General features: G+C 44.5%; 1 protein-coding gene across 2 annotated transcripts in view; it reads right to left on the reverse strand.

The window, feature by feature from the left end:
- The window catches only part of BRD10 (bromodomain containing 10), a 114,347-nt gene that overhangs the window by 34,902 nt on the left and 64,786 nt on the right, over positions 1-14,659 (reverse strand). For both annotated transcript variants that reach the window (XM_048850922.2, XM_048850921.2), the window contains one exon: positions 13,208-13,284. In XM_048850922.2, coding sequence (XP_048706879.1) covers positions 13,208-13,284 — 77 coding nt within the window. The remainder of the gene's footprint in view (positions 1-13,207; positions 13,285-14,659) is intronic.

A 14,659-nucleotide genomic window follows, 5' to 3' on the forward strand; every position in this document is an offset into this window, starting at 1 on the left:
AACCTGGAATGGAACCCAAGATTTCCGAGTCTCACCATTACTCAGCTGTCTGAAAATATCTGTGGAACCCATTGGCAAAGTGTGCACCTAATCCCCATCTAGTGCTAGTCCACGTAGAGGATGACAACCTACTACAGCTACTACTACCACCACCAGTTACTATACTAGCTCAAGTAGTGAAGATCTGTTGCTGTGGATCCAGGGGTGAAAGTAACTTAAAGAACTTACTGGTACTTTTGGGTTGGCTCTGGGCCCCCGGAAGGTGCGGGGCCTCGGGCAGAAAGCGTGGGGCTGGGGCCAGATTCCCCCAGCCAGCTCTTCAACAACTGCTAGACCCATGCCACCTGGGGCTCCAGCGGTGATTTAAAGGGCCTGGGGCTCCGGCCGCTGCCAGGAGCCCTGGGCTCTTTTAAATTGCTGGGCCCCAGGGCAGCTGCCCCTTCCCCTCCCATCAGAGGACCTGCCAGTATGGTGCTTAAAGGGTCATGGCAGCACTTTAATGAAGGCCGTGTACCAGCCCATACCAGGAGCCACTTACTTACTGGTACGGCGTACCAGCCCGTACTGGCTTACTTTCACCTCTGTGTGGATCTAAAGAGAAGGTTACTCACCTTGCAGAACTGAGGTTCTTCGAGATGTGTGTCCCTGTGGGTGTTCCACTCCAGGTGACAGTGCATCCTGGCGCCGTTGATTGGAGATCTTCAGTAGCAGTGCCTGGTCGGGACGCACGTGCTCAGCTGCTGTCTCACGGCATCGTTAGAGTCTGCCTGAGCATGCACATCCCGCACCCCCCTCAGTTCCTTCTTTACCGTAGAGATATCAGAATAGTACTCCAAAGTAGAGAGGAGGAGGGTGGGTAGTGGAACACCCACAGGGACACACATCTCAAAGAACCTCAGTTACTGCAAGGTGAGTAACCTTCTCTTCTTCTTCTTTGAGTGCTGTCCCTGTGGATGCTCCACTCCAGGTGAATGTGAAGCAGTTGGTTGGTGGGACTTTGGAGTTGCAGCAGTGACAACTGTAGACAGTACTATGTGGCCTACTATGGTGTCTGCCGTGGTATCCTGTGTGATAGCATAATGTTTGGCAAATGTGTGGTCAGATGTCCATGTGGCCACTTGGCAGATGTCAGTAATAGGTACGTTATGGAGGAAGGAAAAGCATGTTGACATCGCCCGAGTAGAATGGGTTCTGATGCCCTCAGGTGGTTGGGCATTCTGAGTTCGGTAACAGGATCTGATGCAGTCAGAGATCCACTTGGAAGGTCGTTGCTTAGAGATGGCCACCCCTTCGATCTGTCGGTAGTGGAGACAAATAGCTGAGGTGATTTACAAAATATTTTAGTCCTGTCTAGATAAAAGACGATTGCCCGTCTGACGTTGAGGGTATGTAGTGCCACTTCTTCTGGAGCCTTATCAGGTTTGGGATAGAATGCAGGTAATTATATTGGTTGATTAAGATGGAAGGTAAACACCACCTTCGGGAGAAATTTAGGGTGGGATTGCAAGGCAACCTTATCTTTAGAGAAGGTTTGTAGGGAGAGTAGGCCAGCAGGCACTTATTTCCCCTACTCTTCTCGATGACGTTATGGCAACTAGGAAAGCTATCTTCATAGATATCGAAGACCACAAAGGGCTCGAAGACCAGCTAAGGGCTCAAAGACCACAAAGAACTAGGTTGAGATTCCAGGTGGCTGCCGGTGGCTGAATCTCAGGGTAGAGATTTTGCAGGCCCGTGAGAAAGCATTTTATTGTGGGGTGGGCAAAAAGTGAATATCCGTCCAGTAAGTCACGGAAGGTGGTAAGGGCCGCGAGGTGTACTCTCATGGAGCTGAGCAAGAGCCGGTTATGTTTTAGTTTCAAAAGGTAGTCTAGGATGTTAGGGAGGGTCATGGCATGGAACGTCAAGCGTTTATGGGAGCACCAGACAGAGAAGCATTTCCACTTTTACAGGTAAGTCTTACAAGTGGAGTGTGCAGGAGGACATATCGGACCTGCTCAGAACAGGCTAGTTCGTGGGTTTGGAACCATGAAGGAACCACGCCATCAGATGAAGTTTCTGGAGCTGCGGATGAAGAAGTTGGCCCTTGTTCTGAGATGGCAGATCTGGTCTGTTGGGGAGAGTCCTTGGAGGACGGATGGACATGCATAGCAGGTAAGGGTACCACGTCTGTCTGGGCCAAGCCAGGACAATAAGTATGACCTGGGCCTTGTTGTTTCTGATCTTGCAGAGAACCATGTGTATCAGAGGGATCAGTGGAAAAGTGTACACAAGTGAGTTGTTCCACAGGATGAGGAACATGTCCCCTAGCGATGCAGTACCAAGTCCCACTCTGGAGCAAAGTAGGTGACATTTGCGATTCTGGATTGTGGCAAAGAGGTCTATCGACTGGGTGCCACAGCGGGAGAAGAGCTGTCGTAGTATCATGGGATGTAATTCCCATTCATGTTTCTCAGAGAAGTGTCTGCTGAGTGTGTTGGCGGTAGTGTTGTGACAGCCGGGTCGGTATGAGGCAGTATTTTCTATGTGGTGTTGTATGCACCAATACCTAACCGGATGGCCTCCATACATAGGGAGCGCGATCGTGCTCCCCCCGTCTGTTGATGTAAAACATACATGCTATATTGTCCATTAGGACCCAGATGAATTTGTTCTTTACAAGGGGGAGGAAGTGAAGACAAGCATGTGTGACTGCTCTGAGCTCTAGGAGATGTATGTGCAGACGCGTCTCTGACAGGGACCAGCGGCCCTGTGTCCCCCCAGGTGCGCTCCCCAACCGATCAGGGAAGTGTCCGTGGTGAGCATGAGTGTCGGGGAGCGTTGCTGGAAGGGAACGCCCATGCATAGGTTGTCTGATTTTGTCCACCATTGTAGGGAGGCTAATACGTTCGCTGGAAGAGTTAGCATCATGCAGAAGGTGTGTCTGCTGGGTTTGTAGTTGAAGTTTAGCTAACCCTGAAGACATCTCATGTGCAGCCTGGCATACTTGACCACAAAGGTGGTGGCTGCCATGTGGCCAAGAAGCTGTAGGCAAATACTTGCTTGTATCCTGGGGTGAACGGAAAGCATGCGTATGAGATGTGTAATAGCTAGGAATCTGATGTGTGGGAGCGAGGCTCTGGTTTGAATTGACTCCAGGTGAGCTCCGATGAATTTGATCCGCTGTGTGGGTGTCAGGGTGGATTTCTGAAAGTTTATTTGTAGATACAAACTGTAGAAGAGGGAGATGGCGAAATGGGTATCTTGTAATGTCCCGTATGAGCTGCCTTTGATGAGGCAGTAGTCTAGGTAGGAGGAAAGTATAATCTCGTGCCTGCGGAGGTGGGCCACAACTATGGCTAGGGTCTTGGAGAATACCCTCGGTGCTGTGGAGAGTCACAGTGGGAATACCCTGTAGTGGAAATGGTTGTGTCCGAATTGGAATCGCAGGAAGCATCTGTGTGCTGGATGAATGGATATGTGAAAATAGGTGTCCTGTAGGTCGAGGGCTGTGAACCAGTCCCCTTGTTCCAGCGTGGGTATTATTGTGCCCAATGTGACCATCTTGAATTTCTGGACACGTACACATTTCTTTAGTCGGCATAGGTCTAGTATAGGTCTCCATCCCCCGCCCTTCTTTTGGGTCAGAAAGTAGTGGGAGTAGAACCCTTTTCCTCAATGTTATGTTGGCATAGGTTCCATTGCACCTATCTGTAGAAGATGAGCCACTTCTACGCGAAGTAGGTGCTCGCGAGAGGGGTCCCTGAAGAGGGATGGGGTAGGGGGAAGGGTGGGCGGGTAGCATAGAAAAGGGATGGAGTAACCTGACTGAACTATTTCCAGGACCCAACGGTCCTGTGTGACCTGCTGCCAGGCATGGTGGAAAACCTGGAGGTGGTGGCCAAATGGGCAAATAAGCGGTGGAGTCAAGGGGTGGTCGCTCAAACCCTCAACCAACACTTCAAAATTGCTGTTTGTTTCCCGATGGGTGGGAGGTAGCTGGTTGAGCCTGGTTTTGTCTGCACCTAGGAGGTTTAGCATGATTCCTGGTTATATCATATGGTCTGGGCTGGGGCCGGTGATATTGTTGTGTGTGTGGCCTCTGATAAGGTTGATACCGTTGTCTCCTGGGGATGGCCGAATATATGCCCAGTGTACACAGGGTTGCTCTAGAGTCTTTCATAGTGTGAAGGACTTTGTCTGCCTTTTGGAAAAAAGCTTATCTTTATCAAAAGGTAGGTCCTCCACTTTGGTCTGCAGGTCTTTGGGGATACCGGATGCAGACAGCCAGGAAGATCTGCACATAACCACTGCAGTTGCGGTAGTGCGGGCTGCTGTGTCTGCCATGTCCACAGATGCTTCTAGGGCCATCCTGGACACCAACTGGCCCATGACAAGAACTGACTTAAAGTCTGCTCTTCTGTCCTCACGGATACAGGAGGTAAAATCAAAGAGCTTATTGTAATTGTCGAAGTCGTAGCTTGCAAATAGCGCAGAATAGTTTGTGATTCTGAATTGCAAAGTGGAGGAGGTATAAACCTTGCAGCCCAAGAGGTCAAGGAGTTTGAGGTCCTTGTCTTGCAGGGTGGGTCGGCTGTTTTGTGGCTGTTTTGTCCTGTGTGTCGCTGTATCCACTACAAGAGAATTCGGTTGTGGATGAGAAAATAAGAAGTCTTTAGCAGGAACATAGTATTTACGTTCAGTCTTTTTGCAAGTTGGTGGGATAGAGGCTGGGGTCTGCCAGAGGGTACCAGCTGGTTCTAGGAGCGCTTCATTTATGGGGAGCGTGATCTTTGAGGGCACAGAGGAGACCAGGAGGAGATCTCCTCCTCTTTTTGAGGAGTCTGTGTTGTGACTCCTGGACCTACATTCAGGGATGTCCTGGCTGAGTGCCACCCTTCTGAAAAGTTCCTGGAATTTCTTAAAGTTGTCCACATTTTGTGGAGGCAGAGGCATGAGGGCTCCGTCTGGAGCTGATGGAGAGTTAGGAGTTGGTGAATCAGGGTATGGTTCATAGCTCACCTCTTGGGGGGGGGGGGGGGGGGGCGCGGCTTCAGGCAATTTAGATGAAGATGGAGCTGGAGATAGAGGCACAGAATAAGTTCATGGTCTGGTGGAAGAGTCACGAGGATGAGTGGCAGGAAGAGCCGGCCAAGGGTACCACTGAGGCCAAGGCATAGGATAAGAGAAGTGAGGTCCTGCCCACGGGGAGATGAAGTAGGGAAACTGAGGCTGGTGCTTGTGAGCCATGTCCTGAGGTATAAATGGTTCTGGCGGAGGAGGAGAGGCAGGCTGGGAGAACTCTGCCCGCTGCTGCATATCGGGCTCACTGTCAGTGAAGGTAGCCAGGTCAGGTGGGGAGAGCGGCTGGTCAAACAGTGAGCACTGGTGTCAAGGAGCGGAGAGTCAGGCTTAGGGGCCACTGAGATGTGGTCCTGATTTAAGAATTACTGCTGCTCCCTGGGCTGTGATCCAGCTGAGCAAGATGTGAGATCAGAAGCACGTATTGACTTCCGCTTTGCTTTTGTGGGTACCGCGGGCTACAAACGGTGGGCTGTTTGTAGGCACCCTGCAGGTCTGCTCCTGCTGCTGGAATGATAGGCAGGCTCGGTGCCAACGTTCTTGTGGGCACCAGGGCAGAATGCACTGTCGGCACCGGATCTATTTTTGGTGCCAAGGAGACCGGTGCCGAGGAGACCTTCCTGCTACGGGAAATCGGGTCCCTGCCTCTGTGTTCCGCGGGAGCTGTGGCTGAGGTGCTGGGATGGTTGGAGGCGCCTGCCTTCGGGGCTGTCAGCACTGCAGGTAAGGATCTCGCAGGAGACTCTTTACCCTTTTGAAAGTCTCTGCAAGGAGACAGTTGGGCTTCCTGCCTCTTCGCCTGAGAGGGTGAAGCCATGCTCCCAACTGGTTCTGACCTGGCCAGGAAGCATGAGGGAGAGGGTTTGCTATTGCCCGTCTCCATAGGCGGCTGTAGGGATTTCTCCATCAGGAGCATTTTCAGCCACAGGTCTCTGCCACGACGAGGCCCTGGTTTTCAGGCTGGTATAATGGACACACTTGGCAGGGACATGTGTCTCACCGAGGCACTTCACACAGCGTGAGTGTCCGGCAGACCATGGCATAGGCTCCTGACAGGAGTCACATTTTTTAAATCCTGAAGACCCTGGCATTATTGCACTAGGAATGCTTGGGTAGCGTGTCTCAATTGGAGACAAACTTGAGGAAAAGAATAAAGTTTTTTGTTTTTTTTTAAACTAGTTAACTATTCTAAAGGAAGGGAAATAACTGGGATGTTTCTAACTAACTATTTCTATGTCTTTGTACTTATTTCCTTTAGTGACCAGGGAAGAGGATCAGAACTGCCTCGAGTCCCGTCTTCAGCCGAGGACGGTTGAGAAGGAACTGGGGGGTTGTGGGACGTGCACGCTCAGGCAGACTAATGATGCCGCAAGACAGCAGCTGAGCACGTGCATCCCAACCAGGCACTGCTACCAAAGATCTCCGATCAACGCCTCCAGGATGCACCGTCACCTGGAGTGGAGCACCTACAGGGACAGCACTCGAAGGAGAAGTTTCCAACCCTGCTGATGAACCATGCGGGTATCAATATGGTTCCCCATGATTAATTCTATTTTTTCAGTTTTCTTTTTAAAAACCTAGGAAATTACACACAAAAAAACATGTTTAAGGAACACTGAGGTTCCAAATTCAATCATTCAAAAGTTAAGAAATGCCATCATTAAGATTGTCCATGTAGCCTCCTTGTGCATATGCACTATGATACAGTTTTTAATTCCCTGATCATGTACTATCTCTTTCACAGGATTCCTGCATCATTCAATGTACAGGATGTACTGTGTTCTCAGGATGAATCAGAGTTATGTAGTGAAGGAGGCTGTAATACCCCTATCTCATTTGTTGCAGAAGTTGAAAGATGTGCAGTGAATGAGGCAAGGAATTGCAGGAAGAGAAAAAAAGGTCTCGTGATTAAGGCATGAATGTTACCCTAGAGAATTGGATTCTATCCATGCCTCTGCTGCAGAGTTCTTATGTGATGCTAGTCAAGTCACTTCATCCAAACTTCTCACAGATGTTCACTAACTGTGTGTTCTTGGATGCCCAAACTGAGATCCTGGGGATTGATATACAGAAATACTGAGCATTTATAGCTGTACGTGAAGTCAATGGGAGATGTGCTTTGAATATATAAAAGGCTGTATAAAGCGAAGTAGTCTGAAAAATCAGATCTTAGAGGTGTCAAGTTGGGCACCCAAAGTGGATACTTTTGATTTTAATCTCTAGGTATCTCAGTAAAATTGGGATTATACCATCCCCTCATCTCACAGGTGTACTGAGAAGGTAAATTAGTTAATGCTTGTGAAGCACTCAGATACTATAGTAATAAATGCCTGAGGCTACACAGTGAATGAGGATACAACAAAATATTGAAAAGCAGCTCAGTCAGTGAACACCATCAATTCTGTGCACTGAATGAAAACAGGATTCTATGGAGGGAAAAAGTATGTGATGATGTAATTATAGACTGTATCATGATGTATAAGCGCAAGGAGGAAGAATTAAGGTTGCACAGGCTACTTTAATTTTGAAATTTCCTACATTTTGGGTACTTGACTGCATAAACAGCATAAACATCACTGCAGCATTCTCTTTAAAAAAACCTCAGGTGGAAGGGCTAGTAGGCTTAATTCAGTGTTTCATTTTTTGTGATAATATTGCATTCTAAGTTGTTGCAAAGTTTTTGCCACTCAGCTTAAGGGAAAATGCCACTAATGAAACCAGAATACCTATCTTTTGATTCCTGTTGTCACATCCTCATAGCTAATTGCTGGTTCTTTTTCAAGAGAGGCATGTAAAACAACACACTTTCTACTACTAAATATTTTGAACAAGAAAAAGAATGTGGGAAAAAAGCTGTGCCCTTTATGGTTTTTGCAGGTGGCGACTGAAGATAAAATTTGGGTCTTTCAGGCACCTGGTCTGCAAATATTTATGTATGTGCTGAAACTTTAAGCGGTGTGAATAGGTCCACTGAAGTCTATGCACACTGAAGTTAAGCATGTACGTAAAAAAGAATCAAAGATTTGGGTTGATTAACATATATGGGCCTGATTTTCAGAACTGTTGACCAATTACTGTGGCACTCTGTACCTCAAAGCAGCACCCTGGAACCCACATATTCATGCCATGCAAGGTTTCATATGAAAGGTCATGATCTGCTGAAACCCATTTTTCTGCCAAAATATGTATATCATTAGTGTATATGAAGTTATGAGATTTTTCTGCATGTTTGTTACTGAAATATGCTGTAAGTTTGCTCGTGACATACAGAGGAGGCGACTGTGACATTATATAATTAAAATATGACCATGTAGATCAGGGGTGGGCAAACTTTTTGGCCTGAGGACCACATCGGGTTTCGGAAATTGTATGGAGGGCCAGTTAGGGGAGGCTGTGCCTCCCCAAACAGCCAGGTGTGGCCCAGCCCCCGCTCCCTCACCCTGCTTCTCAACCCTGGATGCGCCCCCCCCCCCCCCGAGACTCCTGCCCCATCCAAGCCCCCCTGTTTCCTGACAGCTCCCCCAGGACCCCTGCCCCATCCACTGCTCCATCCCAACACTCCCTGTCCCCTGACTGCCCCCGGAACCTTTGCCCCTGACTGCCCCCCACCACCCCATCCAACCCCCATCTCCTTCCTGACTGCCCCCATTCAACCCCCTGGTCCCCACACTCTGACAGCTCTGACCCAAGCCACACCCCCGCCCCCTGACCACCACCTTGAACTCCCCTGTCCTCTATCCAATCTCCCCTGTTCCCTGCCCCGTTACCGCGCTGCCTGGAGCACCGGTGGCTGGCGACACGGCTACACCAGGACAGGCAGCCACATCACGCACCACAGAGCACTGGGTCAGGCCAGGCTCTGCAGCTGCGCTGCCCCAGGAGCTCGCAGAACATTGAGCTGGCAGCGCAGTGAGGTGAGGCTGCAAGGGAGGGGGAACAGCGGGGGAGGGTCCGGGGGCTAGCCTCCCCGGCCGGGAGCTCAAGAGGCAGACAGGAGGTGGGATGTGGCCCACGGGCCGTAGTTTGCCCACCTCTGATGTAGATCATTGTTGCTACCACTGTTATATAATTGCAACACATCTTATACAAAGTGTGTCAAGTAAGGTGTTTATGGAAAGGTTCTGATTTGTTGATTATGATTATACTATTTGTATGCATGTATCATTTTGTATTTGAAATTATGAGTATTGGCTGTATACCTATATTTCAGATACGTTTGCTCCTGTGGTAACACTCACAAGGTATTTATCCTGCACGTCTTGAAGGGACTATACAAGTTAAATGGCTCATCAAGAAACACTTAACTCACAAGGGACCATGGAAGAAGCCCATCCACACCTGATGGACTTCTAACTAGAGTACCAGTAATGGCTTCTGCTATGACTGAGCGACAACATGCATGGATATGTGACTTGCCCTTGTGACTCCAAACACCATCTTGTTACCTGTAATGTTCCACAGTGAGAACAATGGGTTTCCCTTCAATTGCCAAAAGCTATAAAAGGCCCTGGAAATATCTCCATTTTGCATCTTTCCGGCTCAATCCTCTGAACTATGAACTTATGCTAATGGGAACATTCTAACCAAAGGACTGAGGACCTTCCAATGATTTGGAAGCAACCAGAGACTTAACAAGCCAGCAGTTTATTCCATCACTGCTACAAGACTGATCCAAGGACTTGGCAATTATAGTGTGTATTTGATTTATTTAACCAATTTTAACTCTCACCTCTCTTTCTTTCTTTCTTTCTTTCTTTCTTTCTTTCTTTCTTATAAATAAATCTTTAGATTTTAGATACTAAAGGATTGGCAACAGCATGATTATTGGGTATGATCTGAGTTACATATTGACCTGGGTATGTGGCTGGTCCTTTGGGATCAGAAGAACCCTTTTGTTTGATTAAATGGGTTTTAAATAATGATTCATCTTTAAGTCTAGGATCTGGGTGTTGAATCCAAGACTGGAATGCTTAAAGAGACTGCTTTTTTGACTTATTGTTAGCCAGTGTGGTGACCCAGAAATTTACTTTTGTTGCTGGTTTGTTATATCTTACGGGAGAATAACCAGCAGTTTTGGGGGGGTGTCTGCCCTATTTCTCAGCAGTTTGTCCTGAATTTGGTATTTTCAGTTGTGACCCACGGAGGCACGGTGACAATGACCTCCGCCCAGCTAGGGTTGCCAGGCATCTGGTTTCCGACCGGAAGGCCCAGTCGAAAAGGAACCCTGGTGGCTCCAGTTAGCACTGCTGACTGGGCTGCTAAAAGTCTGGTTAGTGGCGCGGTGGGGCTAAGGCAGGCTCTCTGGCTCCACGCAGCTCCCGGAAGTAGCTGGCATATCTGGCTCCTAGGTGCAGGGGCGGTCGTGGGGGCTCCATACACTGCCCCCACCCTGAGCTCTGGCTCTATAGCTGTGGGGGCAGCACCTGTGGGCGCAGGCAGCATGAAGAGCCCCCTGGCTCCTCTGCCTAGGAACCAGAGCCTGGGACATACCGGCCACTTCCAGGAGCTGTGCAGAGCTGGTCCTATGTTCTTAAAATAAAAAATATTTTATACAAAAAATTGTGTAATGGAAGGTGAACATATTTTATTTACATGAGAAAACAATGTCTCCTTCCTGTTTAAGCAATTTAACTATTGTAATTTCTCTGAAACAAAATTATTCAAGCACAATTTTTATTAGAGTAATTATGAATTTAGGACTCTTGCTCTAAAAGTTGTTGAAAAAAATGGGACATGCAATATCTAACTTTGAATCTCATGATTTATGGCATGTCAAATTTGCTTTATCAGATCTTAATATTCAGAATTCATAAAAGCTTGACTTCTATTTATATGCACTATTATGAGAAAACAGCTGAATGCATTCCCCTGCCTACTCTGCTCTTGAAGCTTTTAATTTTTTTTTTTTAAATCAGCCCTGAGCTCAAATCTTATAAAACAAGTACTGTAACAATCCAGAGCAAATCTTTTCAGGCAAATTAAAAACTTTGTTTATTTCAAACTAATGATAAGAAGATTTATCACTTACACTGTTAAGAAAAATTGAGTTGGCAAATCATTACAGATGAGGATTTATGGTCGCTGACTTGAAAGTGTCTTTATGTTCTGTTCTTCATTCTTTTAAATTATACTTACATGTCTGGCAGTAAATTTTATGAAATCTGTGATTTCATACTCACTTTGGTATTAAAACTATGAACAGAGAGCAGTGAAACTGGGAAACATTTTCTCATGTTGTTCCTCCTCATGGTATTCCCTCCAACTTGATGTTAGAATTATGCTTGAAATATTTACCAATATGTATTTGTAATGTATAGTTTGGGTACTTGTTTGTATTTTGGGCAGGTTGTGGCTTTTATTATGAATAATAATTTGCTCAGCCACTGAGATTCTTTTTAAAGCATCTCCCCAATAAGATCTATCCTGATGAAATAAAGTTCAATAAATAATACTGTAATTCCTATGTCCACATTATGGTTTTGTACAGCTTGAAGTGTTTCTATATTGCCAGATATGTCTCACGTATATAAAGCAACTTCTGAAAAAAATTCTGAACTTTATGTATTTATTTTACAATAGGTCTATGTGCAAGGATAACAATACTCTTATGATTATCAAAGTGCCTCACTTTGCATATTTCATACCCTTAAAACAGGCTTGCAGAGCCTCAATTAAAAAAGATTACCACTATATTAATGAAATGCTATAAATATTTCTTAAGTACATATTTAGAGCACAGGGCACCAGGAGAGCATTATAAAGGCACACTTTACCCTGCCATATCCAAAAACTTTAGCAGTATTTCCACTATACCTCCTTTCATATGTACATATTCTTGGACAGGACTCCTCTTTTTCAGCCCTGCCTGCATACTGGTATTAAAAAAAGATTTCCTAGTAAGGTTGTACTGCCAGTATTGACAGGTCATAACTTAGTTAAAATAGTTTTAAAACTCATTGGGCTCCACATTATCTGGAAGACATTTTAGATAACTTATGTCTTGTCTACACTGGAATCAAAACTTGACTAGCTGAAACAGTTTTTTAAAAACAATAGCGCAGGCAGGGCCTTATTAATATTTAATTGTGAATTAATATACATGTGGATAATGTGCCAAGAAAATATAATTTTTGTGGCATACTTGACATACTCCCCCCCCGGACTTTTATCAGTACCCTTTCCTCCTCCATAATCTAACACTTCTACAGATGCTAGTTGCAATTCTAGTACCTAATACTAGGAGCATAACAAAAATGTTTAGATATAGGTAGTGATCTAGCATCTAGGGTTAGTTACTAGGCATTACCATTTAGAAATTCTATCTGTGACCCCTTCTGGGACACTGCATCTTCACAGAAGAAATGGTTCTATTTGTGGGTTTTCCAGAATGATTATAACTTACGTAAGGCCTTAGTGCTAAGAATACTACTGATGCCTTTCTTTAGGTAAGAGATATAAAAGAGTAAAAAGACAGTCTTGTAGTTACAGGAGCACTCCAATCCAAGTGAACATGCATACATAAATCATGATTTATAATAGAAATGCTGAAAGACTTTAGCTGTAGTAGCACAAGAAAACAACACTATTATAGTTAGCATTCTCTTTGAGCTCTCCAGTCTAAAGTTCATGTACAGATAAGAGTTAAAACTTAAAAAAAAAAAAAAAAGATTTCACAAGTCTGGCTTTTTTCAGACTCAGAGTAAATCAAGCAAGGTCTCCCTTATACAAGGATATGCAGCGTCATACAACATGTAAAAATGCAACTAATTATACCCATGGAAACTACAGGTTTGTTAATATGTACACAGTATTACCTATTACATGAATCACTATTAGTTTTTCAAAGCATGTTCTGTATTTTTTCCTTGACAATCTTACTTAAGTATCTCTCGGCAACGCTATGTAAGGCTGTACATAATTAAATATATATGAAAACATTTACTGCTACAAAAAGCAGCACACACATCTGAGAATTCTATCAGATTAATTCTTTGGATCTGCTTGTCTGTGGTGGGAAGAAAATAAGAGAGTCACTCCTCATTAATTGCAAGCATAACTTCTAGAGTCACAGCAAATTGCAGTAGGAGATACATGCTCTAAAGACATTTAGATTTCAAGTACATAGAACAAAAATTGAGACATTTACCTGAAATTCTGGCACCGTAGGCTTTGTGACACCTTTCCTCTTCTTTGTAATTGCTTTTTTAGATATGGATTTTTTTCCTTGTAAGATTAAAAGAGAAAAGCTTCATAATGCTGTTTATTGCACTTCATTAAATAAAACCAAATTACATACAACCTTGAAAGTTAAATTATAACTAACAGATGGCTGATGGTGAGTCATGTAAACATAATGAATCAGAACCAGACTCAGCAAAAGCAAACATTAAACTAGAAGTACTTGTGTGCGGGACAGCCTAATTTCAACAATGAACAAAACCACTATAAACGCCAACACACACCAAATGAAAATTAAGGTATTACTGCAAGAACATTAGTAAACTATGAAAGAAACATTCACACTACCATTGTGAAGGGGGCGGGGGGAATCCATAATTTAAACCAGAAACATAAATCAAAAAACAAAACAAAAAAAAACTTACCTACACAAACTCTTCTCTGATGTTAGTATCCCACATTGATCCACACACTATGCCTGGGGCCCTGGCGTGTGATATTAAGTGTGCTCTCAGAGCACAAGCAATTTCTAGAAATCACCTCATGGATACACTGGAGTTACCATACCAGAAGAGACCACTGCTTAGTCTAGTCTAGCAACCTGTACCTGGCAGCAGCCAAAACCTAATCTTGCTTTAGAATAAGGCAAACACATTCCCCACAATGCATTTCCTGCCCAACTGCACAATGTAATGATATGGAAGAAAAATTCCTATTCAACTTTAAAGGCAATCAGTTTACCCTTGAAATATCAGGGATAATATTCCTTGTAACCTCTCAATCTAACAAAATAGCTATAAACATGTGGGCAAGATACTCAGGGATAAATTTCTTTATTTCTACAATCACATACAACTGTACATATTTAACATCTCTGACCTCTTCATTTGCACTCTAACCATTAACCCATCTCTGCCAAGACTACTATTACTATTCCAAACCTCAGAGTAATTTCAAAAAGCTGCAAATGAACAAAATTAACCAAATAATTTAAAAACAACCTACCACATAAAGTTCCCTTTCCCCCCCTCTAGTATGGATCAGGTAAAAAATTACCAAATTCTTCTCATTGCCTTGCCTGGAGTAAGTGTTTCGGGTTTTATTATGAGGTGATTAAAATTTCATTACCCATATTTTGGTCCATATTTTTCCAAATTTGGTTTGATAAATTTTAATTACTATTTTAGTGTGCAATATGCTTTGTAGTACAAATACAAAGATATGGCTCCTGTTCGATGTATCCAGAACAGCATAGAAAATAATAGTGAAAATATTATTTATATATATCAATGATAAATTGTCATCTGGAATACTCTGTTAGGGAATATTCTGTTCTCATCACATTATTTCAAAAAAGATATAGCAGAAACAGAAGTGGTCTAGAGATGGGAGACAAAAATAATTGTGGATGTGGAAAGAT

The sequence above is a fragment of the Caretta caretta genome, chromosome 5 (genome assembly GCF_965140235.1).
Source record: "Caretta caretta isolate rCarCar2 chromosome 5, rCarCar1.hap1, whole genome shotgun sequence".
NCBI lineage: Eukaryota > Metazoa > Chordata > Testudines > Cheloniidae > Caretta > Caretta caretta.